At 42.2% G+C, this 18,801-nt stretch overlaps 1 protein-coding gene across 4 annotated transcripts in view; it reads right to left on the bottom strand.

Moving 5' to 3' along the window:
* The window catches only part of LOC118936438 (sorting nexin-19-like), a 33,778-nt gene extending 15,732 nt beyond the window's left edge, over positions 1-18,046 (bottom strand). The window contains exons 1-7 of one of the 4 annotated variants that reach the window (XM_036965776.1): positions 16,467-18,046; positions 16,070-16,207; positions 10,360-10,515; positions 10,174-10,269; positions 10,013-10,057; positions 9,723-9,841; positions 9,087-9,217 (exon numbers count right to left, since the gene is read on the bottom strand). In XM_036965776.1, coding sequence (XP_036821671.1) covers positions 10,043-10,057; positions 10,174-10,269; positions 10,360-10,515; positions 16,070-16,207; positions 16,467-16,523 — 462 coding nt within the window. In that variant the 5' untranslated portion in view covers positions 16,524-18,046 and the 3' untranslated portion in view covers positions 9,087-9,217; positions 9,723-9,841; positions 10,013-10,042. Of the gene's footprint in view, positions 1-9,086; positions 9,218-9,722; positions 10,270-10,359; positions 10,516-16,069; positions 16,208-16,466 lie in introns of all 4 variants that reach the window. The other 3 variants (XM_036965774.1, XM_036965773.1, XM_036965777.1) reach the window with 3 other exon arrangements.
* Positions 18,047-18,801: the final 755 nt, after the last annotated feature.

Here is an 18,801-nt window from a genome sequence, read left to right as displayed (position 1 = left end):
ACAAGTAGAGCCAGATCCAGAAATATATAAATGCAATTAGCCTACCGAAATGATCATATTTGTCTCTAGCGCTGCATTGTGTCATTGTGAAAATAAGGGCACTTAAATGTGTATTTTCCAATTGAACAAATAAGAGAATGCAGTGTGATCATTATAATGTGTGAGTGTGTGTTTAGCGTATTGAAAATACACCAACACTGCTATTTTAAAGTTATCATTACATATTAGGCCAACGACATCGTTAAATCTGGAAGTCTGACCAGAGAGTTCAAAGGCTCATTGCATCCCTGAACATGTGCGGTCATTGCTAAATTAAGCAGAGACTGAAACTCCTTTAATTAAAGCCAAACCACATGCTATCACCGTGGCTGAAAGCAAAGCTCCACGGCTGCAGTGCCACGGCTGGTCCCAGGGCAGATATTAACAACGGCTAAAGGGAACAGGGGAGAGGGGGGACGCTCCCGTTGACAAGTTTAAAACGCACAGTCTACACTTCCTTCATCAACCTGTCATCGGGCTCCGAGGCCCCCGGCTCACATTGTTTATGAAAAGTATTCATATTCCAATCAAGGAATAAAAATAAAGAATTGTGTCATTGCACGACAGGTGCAGCGAGGCAGAGGGGGAGGGAGGGGAGGGGAGCGAAGCTCAACAGGGTTAAAGATGTGAAACGTACAGCAGAGCGATTAGCCGCCACACCTCCACCACGAACAAGTGCTCCATTCAAAGCCCTGAGAAAAAAGGTAGTGTGTTGACGGACTTGTATGGTTTTTCAGGTGCTACTCCAGCAGGGAACACCTGTACTTTGTCTATTCTGTCAAGGGTCATACTTGGCTTGCTGGTGATGCTGTCGATGCATTACCCAAATACTGAATGACGTATTTTCTGGACTTGGGAGAGCAAATGTTCCACACTGGAATATGTTATCAACTATGCTCAGCTCAGGCAAAAGGTTGCACCGAAGTTAAGCTACTTCATCCAACTTGACTACTAGGAGGTTTAATCATCACTTCTTTAATCACTGTTATGTCATGGCCAATAAGACTGGCATTCAATGCTGGGACAACAGTCCCGTGTCTCACAAACTAAACTAAAACTACAGGTGTCAGAAGTGGGATCCAGAATGACCAAAAAGAGGAAACTATAATTTTATTGAACTGACAAGACAGGGGCTAAAGGGTGGAAATGAAATAGAATGGGAAAACAGTACAAGCGATATGATGCAAAGAAGGAAGTGGAGAGGACACCGACACCTATTTGTCAACACCTCTTCTCACCTTGGGAATGCAACTGGACAAATTTGAGAGCAATGTCATGCAAAACAGATCTCACGTTGCTCAGCTATGCTTAAGATGGTCCCTTGAGTACTCTGATGACTGAAGGATACTGCACATAACAAAAACAAGCATATCATCACCCTGTGAGACCACCTTATGGGGAAATGTGTTATATTTAAAGCTTACGTCATTACTCACTTTTCTGAGAGGAGTGTTTGTGTGAAGGACATATCTGCGCATATGAAATTGCTGTCATTCACAAAGCCTAAAGAAAATGTTGCTGCTGTTCCCTGTGTGAGGTTATACAGTATATATATATATATATATATATATAAAACATCTCACTAAGAGGATGATTTTATCCAAAAATACTTACAAAATGTAGGCACTTAATGTCATGTGTGTGTTTTGTGATCCCTGCAAGAATTTAACCTATGACCTTGGCGTTGCTAGCACCACACTCTTACCAACTGTACTGGACAGTATATGAGGAATATTATTCAATGAGATAAGGTTTTCAGTCATTCCTTCGATGCCGTTCCTCTGAAGATTGTGCATGCCTCATGTACAGACAAAAGACACAAATCTGGCCTCGAGTGGATTTTCCAGACTTCTGTCTAAGGGTGAATATTTTCATCTATGATTGTCCCAGTTTCCAGTCTATAAAAGTATGCATCTCCCTAACCAATGCCTTGTACCCCATTTACGAGAGCAAGTCTCCAGCCAAATTCTTCACACAGACCCAGACGTTGTGTGTTGGAGGCCGGCTCCATCACTCGTGGTTCTTGATTAAAGCAGAGCAGACATGCAAGCGGTGCCGTTTACTGGCATGGACCGGGTTTCCATAGCCTGCATCTCCTTTGCATTTTACTAAACGCTTATGTCATATTAAATAGGTGGCGTTCTTGGCGTTTTCATATTGTAAATGTAAGCAAACAACTCAAATACTCCTACTGAAATGAAGTCATCGATGCACTGCACTGAGAAGTACAGTGAATCTTTAATCATATACGGTAGGGTCTTGAAAACCTGAACAGATACAGACAGTAGTCAACAGTAGCCAAAGCTATAGGCCTAGTAACTGTTTAGAATAGCTAACCTTGAGGCCAATCCTTTCCCTTGTGTTAGAGAATTTAAAGTGTGAGAGAATTTAAACCAAATGTGTTTGCCTCTACTGACATCTCCAGAGGCATTGGGGTCCTTAGGGCCTGTCAGGGTAGAGTTAGCATAGCTGAGCAACGTGTGAAAAGATGAAGAGAGGACTGGTTGCCACAGTGCGGTCTCTGCTGACGGTCTCTGCTGACAGACTGATGCTTTAAATAGTGGGGACCAACAACACAGGGGCCACTAATACAGGGCCCTCTGTCTTTAGGGAGGGTTAGGTGACTTAGATCACACAAACCCGAGAACATTGTACGCATGTTGGGTTTACTGGTACAGGGTCAGCTATACTTGTCTATGACCAAACTTCTGTGAAGTTGTTGCTGAAGGCATTCTCAGAGAAGGGAAGCCACCGAAACATATCAAATTGAAGAGTCAGAGGTACTTTTATGACACCAGAAGAACCTTTACTTTCCATTCAAGAAAATATGCTTAATGAGTCTAAATTCAAAATTTCAATAACCGAAAAAATATACCTTTATCAACTATCATTATATTAATCTAAATCCTTATTTTAATCTTAAAGAGAATCACAGTTTTTACTCATAGAACTGGAATGAAAGGAGGAAGCTTCTACTTAAACAGGATTGGTCTTTGAATGCTGTATTTAGCTCGTGGCCAATCACGTCCCAGTCTGGCTGATGCTCAGCTCACACATCAAAGCCCATGGGGCCCCTGTGATACGATATTTTCCGATGCTTCCGTCGAACGGAAACCCTTGTAAAAGTCGTCTGAGCGGCAAGAGTCATTGAGGAGAAAATCTCATTAGGAAAACAAATTAGCCTAAGCATTATCACAGCATCACCAATATTTATTTGAATGGAACTAGGTCAAGCTTTTATACACCATCCTTTAGGCTTAATCCCAGAGTGGGAGTGTTAATACTGATATAGGATCAGTTTTGCATTTTAGATCAGATGAATACAATTACAGTGCATTCGGAAAGTATTCAGACCGCTTGACTTTTTTCACATTTTGTTACGTTATAGCCTGATTTTCTAAAATTGATTAAATAAAAAATGTTCATCAATCTACACACAATACCCCATAATGACAAAGTGAAAACGGGTTGAAGGAATCATCCATAGAGCTCCGAGACAGGATTATGTTGAGGCACAGATCTGGGGAAGGGTACCAAAAAATGTCTGCAGCATTGAAGATCCCCAAGAACACAGTGGCCTCCATCATTCTTCAATGGAAGAAGTTTGGAACTACCAAGGCTTTTCCTAGAGCTGGTCGCCCTCCCAAACTGAGGAATCGGGTGAGAAGGGCCTTGGTCAGGGAGGTGAACAAGAACCCGATGGCCACTCTGACAGAGCTCCAGAGTTCCTCTGTAGAGATGGGAGAACCTTCCAGAGGGACAACCATCGCTGCAGCCCTCCATCAATCAGGCCTTTACGGTAGAGTGGCCAGACGGAAGCCGCTCCTCAGTAAAAAGCACGACAGCCAGATTGGAGTTTTCCAAAAGGCATCTAAAGGACTCTCAGACCATGATTGAACTCTTTAGCCTGAATGCCAAGCATCACGTCTGGAGGAAACCTGGCACCATACCTACGGTGAAGCATGGTGGTGGCAGCATCATGCTGTGGGGATGTTTTTCAGTGGCAGGGACTGGGAGACTAGTCAGGATCAAGGGAAAGATGAACGGAGCAAAGCACAGAGAGATCCTTGATGAAATCCTGCTCCAGATCGCTCATGACTTTACTGGGGCAAAGGTTCACCTTTCAACAGGACAACAACCCTAAGCACAATGCCAAGACAACGCAGAAGTGGATTCGGGACAAGTCTCTGAATGTCCTGGCCTAGCCAGAGCCCGGACTTGAACTACATCGAACATCTCTGGAGAGACCTGAAAATAGCTGTGCAGCGACACGCCACATCCAACCTGACAGAGCTTGAGAGGATCTGCATAGAAGAATGAGAGAAATTCCCCAAATACAGGTGTGCAAAGCTTATAGCGTCATATCCAAGAAGACTTGAGGCTGTAATCGCTGCAAAAGGTGCTTCAACAAAGTACTGAGTAAAGGGTCTGAATACTTATGTAAATATAATATTTTTTATTTTTAATAACTTTGTAAACATTTCTAAAAACCTGTTTTTGCTTTGTCATAATGCGGTATTGTGTGTGGATTGATGAGGGGGGGAAAACGATTTAATACATTCTAGAATAAGGCTTTAACATAACAAAATGGGGAAAAAGTCAAGGGGTCTGAATACTTTCCGAATGCACTTTATATATTTTCTTCCAAATCACTGTAAACTTGCAATGTGAAATAAATAATAGGATTCTGCGAAATGTGAAGAAAACATCTGGCTCAGAGCAAAAGGAATAACATTCTTTTACAACACGAGCTCCTGACAGATGGTATTGTGAAGCCATTTGAAGGGACCATGACAGACACGTTTATAACTCTCTGTGTGAGTGAGTGAGTGAGTGAGTGAGAGAGAGAGAGAGCGGGCCCTGAGTGAGAGCATGTCAGACTCGGACAGTAGGGAGAGGCAAAAGGTCATTGGAGAAAAATCTCCCCCTGCTTGAGACTATCCTGCCAAATAAATGACTGTGACACACAGAGGCATGCACAGTAACAGGCTACTTGAACGCCAAAATAACGATTACCCTCCGAAGAGCCAACATACCTGTTCCATATGTGCACCAACCAGAGAATATAAGCGGAGGTGGAGTGGAGCGAGGCGTGGAGCGTACTCAGTAGAGCTCCCCTCACCAGCTCAGGGCATTCCCGGCCCAGCATTTATTTGTAGTCTACTTGTGTGCTGCTATAGCCCCTTGCTTTAGCTACTGTCATGGAGTTCGCTAAATATTTTCATAAAGAAACTGACAAAACACACAGGTGCTAAATCAATGTGACTTACAAAGATCAGGAGGACCAAGAGAGGGCGTGCGGTGATGTAGTGTCCACAACTGAAAAGACACGTATCCCGAGAGCATGATGATGTACTTACTATGTGCACATGCTAACAGAAAGGAATGAGGTGGGTGGCTAGCTAAGTGTGTCATTGTAGCAAAGTACACTACCGTTCAAAAGTTTGGGGTCACTTAGAAATGTCCTTGTTTTCAATGAAAACATACATGAAATTAGTTGCAAAACGAATAGGAAATATTGTCAAGACGTTGACAAGGTTATAAATAATGATTTTTAATTGAAATAATTATTGTGTCCTTCAAACTTTGCTTTCGTCAAAGAATCCTCCATTTGCAGCAATTACAGTGGTATTCTAGTTGTCAATTTGATCTGAAGAGACTTCACCCCATGCTTCCTGAAGCACCTCCCACAAGTTGGATTGGCTTGATGGGCACTTCTTACGTACCCTACGGTCAAGCTGCCCCCACAACAGCTCAATAGGGTTGAGATCCGGTGACTGTGCTGGCCACTCCATTAAAGACATAATACCAGCTGACTGCTTCTTCCCTAAATAGTTCTTGCATAGTTTGGAGCTGTGCTTTGGGTCATTGTCCTGTTGTAAGAGGAAATTGGTTCAAATTCAGCACCGTCCACAGGGTATGGCAAGGCGTCGCAAAATGGAGTGATAGCCTTCCTTCTTCAAGATCCCTTTTACCCTGTACAAATCTCCCACTTCACCACCACCAAAGCACCCCTAGACCATCACATTGCCTCCACCATACTTGACAGATGGCGTCACTCCTCCAGCATCTTTTAATTTTTTCTATCTCACAAATGTTCTTCTTTGTGATCCGAACACCTCAAACTTAGATTAGTCTGTCCATAACACTTTTTTCCAATCAAATCAAATGTATTTATATAGCCCTTCTTACATCAGCTGATATTTCAAAGTGATGTACAGAAACGCAGCCTAAAACCCCAAACAGCAAGCAATGCAGGTGTAGAAGCACGGTGGCTAGGAAAAACTACATAGAAAGGCCAAAACCTAGGAAGAAACCTAGAGAGGAACCAGGCTATTCCAATATTCCTCTGTCCAGTGTCTGTGTTATTTTGCCCATCTTAATCTTTTATTTTTATTGGCCAGTCTTAGATCTGGCTTTTTCTTTGCAACTCTGCCTAGAAGGCCAACATCCCGGGGTCGCCTCTTCACTGTTGATGTTGAGACGGGTGTTTTGCGGGTACTAGTGAATGAAAGTACCAGTTGATGACTTGAGGCATCTGTTTCTCAAACTAGACATTCTAATGTACTTGTCCTCTTGCTCAGTTGTGCACTGAGGCCTCCCATTCCTCTTTCTATTCTGGTTAGAGCCAGTTTACACAGTTCTGTGAAGGGAGTAGTACACAGCGTTGTACGAGATCTTCAGTTCCTTGGCAATTTCTCGCATGGAATAGCCTTAATTTCTCAGAACAAGAATAGACCGATGAGTTTCAGAAGAAAGATCTTTGTTTCTGGCCATTTTGAGCCTGTAATCAAACCCACAAATGCAGACGCTCCAGATACTCAACTAGTCTAAAGGACAGTTTTATTGCTTCTTTAAACAGAACAACAGTCTTTAGCTGTTGCAAAAGGGTTTTCTAATAATCAATTATCCTTTTAAAATGATAAACTTGGATTAGCTAACACAACATGCCATTGGAAGACAGGAGTGATGGTTGCTCATAATGGGCCTCTGTACGCCTATGTAGATATTCCATAAAAACTCTGCCGTTTCCAGCTACAATAGTCATTTACAACATTAACAATGTCTTCACTGGCGTCCCGAGTGGCGAGTCCCGAGGTCTAAGGCTGTGCCACTAGAGATTCTGGGCTCGAGTCCAGGATCTGTCGCAGCCGGCCGCAACCGGGAGGCCCATGGGGCGGCACACAAATGGCCCAGCGTCGTCCGATTTAGGGAGGGTTTGGCCAGCAGGGATATCCTTGTCTCATCGCTCACTAGCGACTCCGGTGGCGGGCCGGGCGCAGTTTACGCTGACACGGTCGCCAGGTGTCGGCGACACATTGGTGCGGCTGGCTTCCGGGTTGGATGGGCATTGTGTAAAGAAGCAGTAGGGCTTGGTTGGGTTGTGTTTCAGGGGACACATGGCTCTCGACCTTCGCCTCTCCCGATTCCGTACGGGAGTTGCAGCGATGAGACAAGACTACTACCAATTAGATACCACGAAATTGGGGAGAAAAATAAATACCAAAAAATTAAATAAAAACTGTCTACACTGTATTTCTGATCAATTTGATGTTATTTTAATGGACATTTTTTTGTTGCTTTTCCTTAATAAACAAGGACATTTCTAAGTGAGCCCAAACTTTTGAACGGTAGTGTATTTAAACAAAAAAATATTATCTCTTAAAAGTTTGATCCTTTTCGTTCAATTATCTATTCAATAGGCTATCATTGATTTTGGCCCAATAGGCCTGCTGACATATTACCTCTTCCAAGGGAGCTTTCGGTTTTGATGGGGTTATTTTGCCTAAAAATCTTTAGGCCTACCTAGAGTATAAACAAAATACAAAAATGACAACTCTGCATCTCTGCCCAGCCTGTCAAGAGAGGCCCGAAGGGTGTTAGCGTCCACCGTGGCTCTGCAAGTGCGGAGAGACTATTCTCCGCTGCTGGCCTGCTCACCAGGCACCATCGCATCAGCCAAAGACTCTGGCCAAACTAGTGTTTCTAAAAGTGATTTCAAAAGGCCTAATAAGGCATTTTTCAATTCACAGACTATATGCTCAATTTATAGATAAATACACCAAAATGTTGTTTAAATGCTGAGCGCTTAATGTTCATGCCAGCCTAGTGTGTTGCACTCACCAATGCTCCACCATGTATTTCTTTGTAGGCTATAGCCTTGAAATAATTGAAATAATAATAATAATAATAATAATACAGTCGTAATAATCATTTTGGTTCCTTCTTTGGTTCCTTCTTTGTCTGGCTCCTGACCTACTTAGAGTGTTGTTGTTTAAAGCAACATTTAGCCTATTTAAAATGATGAGTGCTTTTTACTGTCACCTATTATTGTTGTTCATTCTGATCTGATGGTTTGGTTTCAATACTTCACAACCAGATGATAGGTTCAGGTAGGCACAGAAATGTTGTTGTTTCAATTGTGATTTTAATGAATGGAGCAGTTTGGCAGTTTTTCTTCCTGTGAAGCGAGAAGCGGTTTTCACCGTGAGCGATGAGTGGGATTTCCGACTGCTCAACTCCGCTCACATGTTCTGGCATCAACTACTGACCAGACGTTCCTTACAGCCAAGTACACAACATCGCTCAGGTGCAAATTCTTTACAAGGACAGAGATTGTGCTCTTGCACAATAGACGAACAGTTTCCAGTTATTCAGCAGAAACCACCTCAACAACCACATTGGCCCCTTTTATAAACTCATTGAGATATGTAAGATACCTTAGTTGTTGGACAAAATAATACTGGAACAATACTGTATCCACATAAGCCTTTTCCTAATTGCTTAATTATAATAAGAGTTTGGGTGCACAGTAAATCTAAATTAAATCCACCTACACAGTCAATGTCCTGAAAAGATCACATTTCAAAATGATTAGGTTCCTAATTTCCATATGTTCTGATATACAGTGTACAAGATATGGGAGGTCAGTGTTGACTGGTGAGTGGTGACAGATGTGTTCTATGGCTGTCCATGCCATAGAAATAGAATGGAGTAGAGTAATAATTATATTTCTACGGTCCATGCCATAGACATTAGTACAGTACCTGTCAATGAGGGTTCCAAACAGCAGCCGGATAGTCTTCCGGGATGTTGTCGGTGCACAGCCAGCTCTACTGGTCCTTCATCAGCAGACACATGATGTCAAGGGCCAAGTCAGCTAGGGCCGTCTCCACCACTGTGGACAGTGCCACAAAACACACACAAGTTAATGACACACACACAAGTAAATGACACGCACTTTACTAAGTAGCACACATGCTTAAAACAAGCACATTTAAAACCATAGGCTCGAAGCCTTGTTTATATATCACTATTTACCATGCATTAGCAGTGGTCCAAAGTAAAATCATTTAAAATACTAAATAGCATTCTGGCTATGAAATTTGAAAATCTCAAAACAATAAAGCCTCATGTAAGTGTTAGATATCTATTGTATGTCTTCAACATTATTGACAAAAATTTGTCAGAGGGAATCTGTCAAAAAAGAAAAACCTATGATTCGCACAATGTCAAACATTGACACAACCTGTAACCTCTTGCTCCTGGAAAGATTTCTCAGCATAGACAATGAAAGATTTTCTCTTTTAAATACCCCCAACAAATGTTTGCCAAGACTTCCCTCTAGTGGTGACATTATAGTACTTCAGGAGTATGCTGGTCACAGCATTCAGGTTGTTTACCTTTCACTCTTGAAATGTTCAGGAGAGATCTGGAACAGGATGTTTCAGACCTGTCTGGTCAGCGAGTGGGAGCCAGACGGCTCACCATCAAAGTCTGGCCCACATCTGAAACACGTCTCCTTCAGACAAGACAATGAGCAGACTTTAAACATGGAAGCCCCAGCAATTTGGATTCAAATAAATAAATCATTCCAATGTCAAGTCTTGGGAGATAGTTTCCATATGAAGTCAATGGGATCACCCATTTTTTCTAAGGCCATTCACTGGATTGGAGACATAAAATATCTTACCAGTTAGAGGACCTTAACCTTCTGTGCTGTTCACCTTCCAAAACACTGCACATTCATAGACAGGACCAGTCACTGAACTTAAACTAAGTAAGAAAAGTAGCAAATCCTGTTTTTATGAAAAAGTACAGTAAAAAAACAGCATTTCACAATAAATGACTCACAGACAGACACTGTCGGGAAGAACAGGAAGCAGTCATGACGCAAACATCCACTATCACGAGCCAAGATTGATGTAAGAACTTAGTTCTTGTTTTGAACTGATGGGGAAATGAACAATATTGTGAGTGGTCATGTAAGTTTACCCATCCACCACTACTAAAACAATCCACATTTCTTGCAGTCCTTACCAGAATCTTGAATGGATGTACCTGGTAGATTATTCTGTGGGCCTCCCACTTCTCCTCTGAGGGCTGGACTGCCTTCCCTCTCAGCCTCTGCATCACCGCAAGTTCCCGCTCCTTGATGAAGGCCTCTAGGCCAGCTACCGACAAGCTGTTAAACCCCTGCAAAAAGAGAAGCATGACATAAACATTCATGGGTTTCAGGAGTAAAAATACTGATAACAGAATTTAATGCGACAGACATCACTGTAGTCAAGAGACCACAGCAAAGCACAGTACTTACTGTGCTCCCCTCATCAAAGCAGTATAGCACTTTAGACCTCATGTCAGAGACATTAAGGACTGGGGTGATTTACTGGAGAACCTTAGCCAGGACATGAAAACAGACACAAAAGCAGGTAACACAACCGTTTGAATGGAATCAAACTTTATTTCTATAACAATGCATTTCACAACCTATTTCACATAAATGTCAAGTGCATTTCATCATTAAATATTGTGTATATATATACAATACCAGTCAAAAGTTTGGACACACCTACTCATTCAAGGGTTTTTCTTTATTTTCAACTATTTTCTACTTTGTAGAATAATAGTAAAGACATCAAAACTATGAAATAACACATATGGAATCATGTAGTAAGCAAAAAACTGTTAAACAAATCAAAATATATTTTAGTTTCCTCAAAGTAGCCACCCTTTGCTTTGATGACACCTTTGCACACTCTTAGCATTGTCTCAACCAGCTTCACCTGGAATGCTTTTCCAACAGTCTTGAAGCAGATCCCCCATTTGCTGAGCATGGAGATCATCCGTTCACCTACTCTGCGTCTCACAAAGTTACGGCGGGTGGAACCAAAAATCTCACATTTGGACTTGTCAGACCAAAAGGACAGATTTCCACCGGTTTAATGTCCATTGCTTGTGTTTCTTGGCCCAAGCAAGTCTCTTCTTATTATTGCTGTCCTTCAGTAGTGGTTTCTTTGCAGCAATTCGACCATGACGGCCTGATTCACGCAGTCTCTTCTGAACAGTTGATGTTGAGATGTGTCTGTTACTTGAACTCTGTGAAGCATTTATTTGGGCTGCAATGTAAGGTGCAATTAACTCTAATGAACGTATCCTCTGCAGCAGAGGTAACTCTGTGACTTCCTTTCCTGTGGCAGTCCTTGTGAGAACCAGTTTCATCATAGCGCTTGATGGTTTTTGTGAATGCACTTGAAGAAACGTTCAAAGTTCTTGACATTTTCTGCATTGACTGACCATCATGTCTTAAAGTAATGATGGACTATCGTTTCTCTTTGCTTATTTGAGCTGTTCTTGTCATAATATGGACTTGGTCTTTTACCAAATAGGGAAATCTTCTGTATACCAGATACCTTGTCAAAACACAACTGATTGGCTCAAACGCATTAAGGAAAGAAATTACACAAATTAACTTTTAACAAGGCACACCTGTTAATTGAAATGCATTCCAGCTGGTTGAGAGAATGCCAAGAGTGTGCAAAGCTGTCATCAAGGAAAAAGGTGGCTACTATGTTTAACACTTTTTTGCTTAGTACATGATTCCATATGTGTTATTTCATAGTTTATGTCTTCACTATTATTTTACAATGTAGAAAATAGTAAAATAAAGAAAAACCCTGGAATGAGTAGGCTGTGTCCAAACGTTTTACTGGTACTGTGCGTGTGTATACAGTTGAAGTCGGAAGTTTACATGCACTTAGGTTGGAGTCATTAAAACTCGTTTTTCAACCACTCCACAAATTTCTTGTTAACAAACTATAGTTTTAGCAAGTCGGTAGGACATGACACAAGTAAATTTTACAACAATTATTTCACAGATTATTTCACCTATAATTCACTGTATAACAATTCCAATGGGTCAGAAGTACATACACCAAGTTGACTGTGCCTTTAAACAGCTTGGAAAATTCCAGAAAACTATGTCATGGCTTTAGAAGCTTCTGATAGGCTAATTAACATCATTTGAGTCAATTGGAGGCATACCTGTGGATGTATTTCAAGGCCTACCTTCAAACTCAGTGTCTCTTTACTTGACATCATGGGAAAATCTAAAGAAATCAGCCAAGACCTCGGAAAAAAAATTGTAGACCTCCACAAGTCTGGTTCATCCTTGGGAACCAGCAAGTATAAATACCATGGGACCACGCAGCTGTCATATCGCTCAGGAAAGAGATGCGTTCTGTCTCCTGGAGATTAATGTACTTTGGTGCGAAAAGTGCAAGTCAATCCCAGAACAACAGCAAAGGACCTTGTGAAGATGCTGGAGGAAACAGGTACTAAAGTATCTATATCCACAGTAAAATTAGTCCTATATCAACATAACCTGAAAGGCCGCTGAGCAAGGAAGAAGCCACTGTTCCAAAACCGCCAATAAAAAGCCAGACTACGGTTTGCAACTGCACATGGGGACAAAGAATGTACTTTTTGTAGAAATGTCCTCTGGTCTGATGCAACAATAATATAACTGTTTGGCCATAATGACCCAACCTTGAAGCACAGGGGTGGCAGCATCATGTTGTGGGGGTGCTTTGCTGCAGGAGGAACTGGTGCACTTCACAAAATAGATGGCATCATGAGGATAGAAAATGATGTGGCTATTTTGAAGCAACATCTCAAGACATCAGTCAGGAAGGTAAAGCTTGGTCGCAAATTGGTCTTCCAAATGGACATTGACCCCAAGCATACTTCTAAAGTTGTGGCAAAATGGCTTAAGGACAACAAAGTCAAGGTATTGGAGTGGCTCTCACAAAACCCTGACCTCAATCCTATGGAAAATTTGTGGGCAGAACTGAAAAAAGCACGTGTGAGCAAGGAGGCCTATAAACCTGACTCAGTTACACCAGCTCTGTCAGGAGGAATGGGACAAAATTCACCCAACTTATTGTGGGAAGCTTGAGGAAAGCTACCCGAAACATTTGACCCAAGTTAAACAACTTAAAGGCAATGCTACTAAAATACTAAATGAGTGTATGTAAACTTCTGACCCACTGGGAATGTGATGAAAGCAATAAAAGCTGAAATAAATCATTCTCTCTACTATTATTCTGACATTTCACATTCTTAAAATAAAGTGGTGATCCTCACTAACCTAAGACAGGGACGTTTTACTAGGATTAAATGTCAGGAATTGTGAAAAACTTAGTTTAAATGTATTTGGCTAAGGTGTATGTAAACTTCTGACTTCAACTGTATATATATACACACACTTCTGCTCAAAAGTTTGGGGTCACTTAGAAATGTCCTTGTTTTTGAAAGAAACAGTGAATAGGCGACTCCGGGATACTGGCCTTCTAGGCAGAGTTGAGAGAGCAAAAGCCATATCTCAGAGTGGCCAATAAAAGATTAAGATGGGCAAAAGAACACAGACACTGGACAGAGTTACTCTGCCTAGAAGGCCAGCATCCCGAAGTCGCCTCTTCACTGTTGACGTTGCGGGTACTATTTAATGAAGCTGCCAGTTGAGGACTTGTGTTTCTCAAACTAGACACTCTAATCTAATGTACTTGTCCTGTTGCTCAGTTATACATATTCTGAGTGTACAAAACACAAGGAACACCTTCCATTTTGCCCTCAGAACAGCCTCATATCATCGGTGCATGGACTCTACAAGGTGTGGAAATTGCTCCACAGGGATGCTGGCCCATGTTGACTCCAATGATTCCCACAAAACCCAGCAGCGTTGCAGTTCTTGACACACTCAAACCGGTGCACCCTGGCACTTACTACCATACATCATTTAAAAGGCCCTTTACCCTCTGGATGGATCGCATACACAATCCATGTCTCAGTTGTCTCAAGGCTTACAAATCCTTCTTAAACCCATCTCCTCCCCTTCATCTACACTGATTGAAGTGGATTTAATGGGTGACATTAATAAAAGATCATAGCTTTCACCTGGTCAGTCGATGTCATGGAAACACAGGTCTATATATATTCAGGTTTGGACAAATTACTTGAAACATGTAATTACAGATTACATCACAATTAAAGTAATTAGTAAAATAATTGTCAAAATTAGTAATCTAATCTGATTACTTTTGGATTAACGCCTTGGTAAACCAGCATCTGCTTCGTCAGTTTATGTTGCAAATCATCAATTCCATCTCTAAAGCTTTAATGCATGCTTCCCAGTCAAAACAGTTTGTGCATATATTATGACAACATTTTGCGATGTTTTGGTTCGTTTGGTGTTCGGCAGGAGTTTTTTTTCACTGTTTGAGCACACAAAATGTTTCCTTGAAGCTTGTCGAAGTTCGGGAGCCGAAGTCTACGCCCCTTTGTTGGTGATTGGTCAACAGTAGGGATTCTTCAATGAAGTGTTGTCATTCAACGACAGACGACTACTTTTCATGCACATCTTTTCACTTGAGAAATACTGCATTCAAACATCTTAGTTAGATGTCAAATAGCACGACTAAGACCTCCACTCCAAAAACATCCAAATTAACTACAGAGCAAACTGAACTTATGTATTCGGACGCCTTTAGTCTGCCAACTCAACTCCTGAATCCTTGAGCAAGTGCTGTCTCAACTTCATAATGCATATTCTTGATGAAATGGCATCACTAAAATGACAGCTTTACTGTCAAGTTCCAGAAATCGCTTTTCCAGCGCTCATTCTTTGATTTCGAAATTATATTATTATTACACCCAGCCACCAAACAGAATGTGGCCAGTAAAATAGGAAATGGTCATTTGAATGTCTGGCCCTCCCTTCATATAACAGTCTGGTATGTTGTCTCTGCCTGGCCGGCTCCCCTTTCTCTACTGCGATTCTCTGCCTCTGACCCTATTACGGGGACTGAGTCACTGGTTTACTAGTGCACTTCCATGTCGTCCCTAGGAGAGGTGTGTCACTTGAGTGGGTTGAGTCACAGACGTGATCTTCCTGTGCGTTGGAAGAGATCTTCGTGGGTTATACTCAGCTGTGTTTCTGGGTAGTAACTTTGTGGTCTGTTGATATCCCTCTAGTGGTGTGGGGTCTGTGCTTTGGCAAAGTGGGTGGGGTTATATCTGCCTGGTTGGCCCTGTCCGTGGGTATCGTCGGACAGGGCCACAGTGTCCCCCGACCCACCCGTCTCAGCCTCCAGTATCTATGCTGCAATAGTCTATGTGCCGGTTGGCTAGGGTCAGTCTGTTATATCTGGTGTAATTCTCCTGTCTTATCCGGTGTCCTGTGTGAATTATAAGTATGCTCCCTCTAATTTTCTCTCTCCTCTCCCGGAGGACCTGAGCCCAAGGATTATTACTCAGGACTACCTGGCCTGATGACTCCTGGATACCCCTGTTCCACCTGGTCGTGCTGCTGCACCAGTTTCAACTGTTCTGCCTGCAGATATGGAACCCTGACCGGTTTCACCGGACGTGCTACCTTGTCCCAGACCTGCTGTTTTTGACTCACTCTCTCTCACGCATCTGGTGTCTCAACCTCTGAATGCTCGGCTATGAAAAGCCAAATGACATTTACTCCTGAGGTACTGGCCTGTTGCACCCTCTACAACCACTGTGATTATCAACTTTGTCACCATCCATGTTTCCAAACGACAAGTCTGGAAATATTTTCTTTGGTGCTTTCACATCTAAACCATGTTAATAAGATCAGTTAGAAGCTGTACAAAAGACACCCAGTCTAGTTCCACATGACACATGGAACTAAAACGCCTGTCATTGTTCAGATAACAATACTTACTTTGAGGAATTTTCGCAAGTCTGATTTCTCCTCCAAGCGGGTCTGTAGGTTGAGAAACTCACTATATCGCCGGTTGACCGTGTGATAGGCAACTGGCTGGATAGACCCTGGGTTATCAGAGTCCATTGCTGTTTCATCCTGAAAGACGTATGTATTAACACAAACTAAAGTAGATTAATATAGACTAAAATAATCTCTAAAGTTCAATTTCACTTTTTCTTTCCTCTACTCAGTGTTCTGGCCTTAAGACCAACACATATCATCAATGATCAGAACAAGTTGTGTTTCAGTAGCTTATATGAAGATACATATGTAACCTAGCCTTTTCAAACCAAAAACATGTAATGTTCTCCATACATCAAACAACAAACAGAGTCACTTTGCAATAATAACTCACCGTGACCGTGTAGAGAGTGTACGGAAGCGAGCCGGTGCGACGGTGCTCCTTGACCATGATGGTCCCGGGGATGCGGAGGTTCTGGATGATGATCGGGCTTTCGCGGCAGGGTCACCATGGGGGAGGAGGTCTGCAGAGGGGGCTTGCAAAGATTAACAGGTTCAGCCAGTCAGGATCCGATAGTTTCGTAAAGAAGGGGAGAAGGACATTGCACGTGATGAGCTCTCCGACCACAAACCTTCCCGTTCGGGTTTCCAGGTGAGGCAGAGGGACAAGGACATGCAGCAGCCGGTCAACAACAGCCCTGGTGTAGTTCACCTCCATGGCCGAGCTCTTCACAGCAGGGTGAGGTGTGCAGACCCGGGAGTATGCTTTCCAGAGGCTGTTCTCTCCATCCGGTTGCCTCTTCAGCTAGGCCATGACATATTTGGCTCTCAGGTAGCTCTGAAGGTGGCCGCCACACAGGTCCAAAACCCCCTGAGTCAGGACCTTACGGTCCACTCTTCTTGACCGACACTTCAGAGCCATTGCCATGGAGTACATGGCACTTTGCACCTCAACCTGAAAGTCCCACTCTGAGGACACTATGCAGTACCAGGAGGAAGTATTGGATGATCTTGTGCACGGTGGTCTGTATATAGTGGTCTAGCTGCCGCTCACTCTCAGGTGAAGGACGGATCCTTTCCAATGTGATGAACCTCTCCTGGTGAACAGCGCTGTTGGGGTCCAGGACAGCCTGAGATCCCAGCCAGCCCCTCAGGAGGCTCGTGAAGACACACAGCAGCCATACATTTAACAGTCAATGGAAGAGAATCAGCCATGTCAGAAGAGCTCCAAAGCCCAGTTGGCTCCGGCGTGGCCAACAGTCTCCGACTGAGTGTGAGACATGGCTCTTCATATGGCTTTTATATTCAGTGTCAAACATTTTTTTTATAAGTAACGTTACATTTATTTCACATGATTTAGCTAGCAGCACATATGTGAATAGACAGCTAGTTAATTTATTCTCTGTGATAAACGAATTTCTTCCCTGCAACCTGCAGGAAGAATTTGTATTATTGCCTGGCTAGCTAGCTACCGGTGCTAAGTTAGCTGAGTAGCTCAGGCTAGCAGCAGTGGAGAGGACCTAGCTAGCTAGTTAACGTTATACTACGTAAAAGTGAAAATGTTTCATCTAGCTTCATCTAACGATTTTGTAATGACACATTGACTTTACAATGAACTGATCATATGTTCTATTACATTGGTATGATGGGATGTCGGGTTGCCTTTCCTTTCGTTAGCTTTCTACAGTAACTAACGTTAATAGCTGCTAGCCAAGCATTCCAATACTTTAGGCTAAATTACCCTAGCTCAATTTACCTTAGTCAATGTAGCTAGCTGTATGTTTCTGAAAGTACGACAAGTAAAATTATACAAGCGGTCATGGCAACTGTTTCACTTGCAAGAGGCAGGCAACGTCTTGTCTTTTTTTTTGACAGCTCGGGCATTAGTTTGTTTACCTTGACCAGGGTTGCCAGGTCTAGCTAATATTTCTAGACAATGATGCTTCAAAAGCTGACACATTTCTTGGGGCGCAGCAAGAGGTGTTGCCAAATTTATCCAATGAACTCCTTTTTCAATAACATTATGGAACGAATAAAGAAGGAATATCGATGTAATTTGTAACTACGTGGACTAAGATGCAAAATTCAGTTTTCCATCAAAATAATGATTATTCAGAGTTTCAGAATATATCGCAAGAAAATATAAAATATAATTTCCTTTTACTAAACTCGCCAGATCATTTTCCATCAATGCATGTCGATTTAACTTGATTTGACTACTATGATTAAGCAAAAATGCAAGATGTGTGGTTTATGGCAAATAATACCACGACTAGGGCTGTTCTTAAGACACAGCCCTTAGCAGTGGTATATTGGCCATATACCACAAACCCCCGAAGTGCCTTATTGCTATTATAAACTGGTTACCAACTTATTTAGAACAGTATAAAGTAATTGTCCTACCCATGATACAGGGTCATTGGTTAGAGTTAGCTAAAATCCTCTCATAACCTGCTACGAAAATTCACTTCCAGTCGTAGTTTTACTCCACGTAGACACAACCTTTCTAAATGGACCAGCCAGAAGGGCCGGACATTATCGAAAAACGAGTGAGAAGCAAACTGCTGCAAAAAAATGTTGCTCAAGGTTTTTGCTATACTTACAGAGTAGAGTTAAAGATAAAAACGAATTATTTATGTCAAGGTTAGCCAATAAATTCTAATTTCATTCAAGATTAAAAAAACAAAGGTGACATATTGTGGTCTAGGGTGAAGATGGCCTGTTGTCCG

This window comes from Oncorhynchus mykiss, chromosome 27, assembly GCF_013265735.2.
Source record: "Oncorhynchus mykiss isolate Arlee chromosome 27, USDA_OmykA_1.1, whole genome shotgun sequence".
NCBI lineage: Eukaryota > Metazoa > Chordata > Actinopteri > Salmoniformes > Salmonidae > Oncorhynchus > Oncorhynchus mykiss.
The sequence above is the reverse complement of the archived record's forward strand: the minus strand, read 5'-3'. Positions and strand labels throughout refer to the sequence as shown.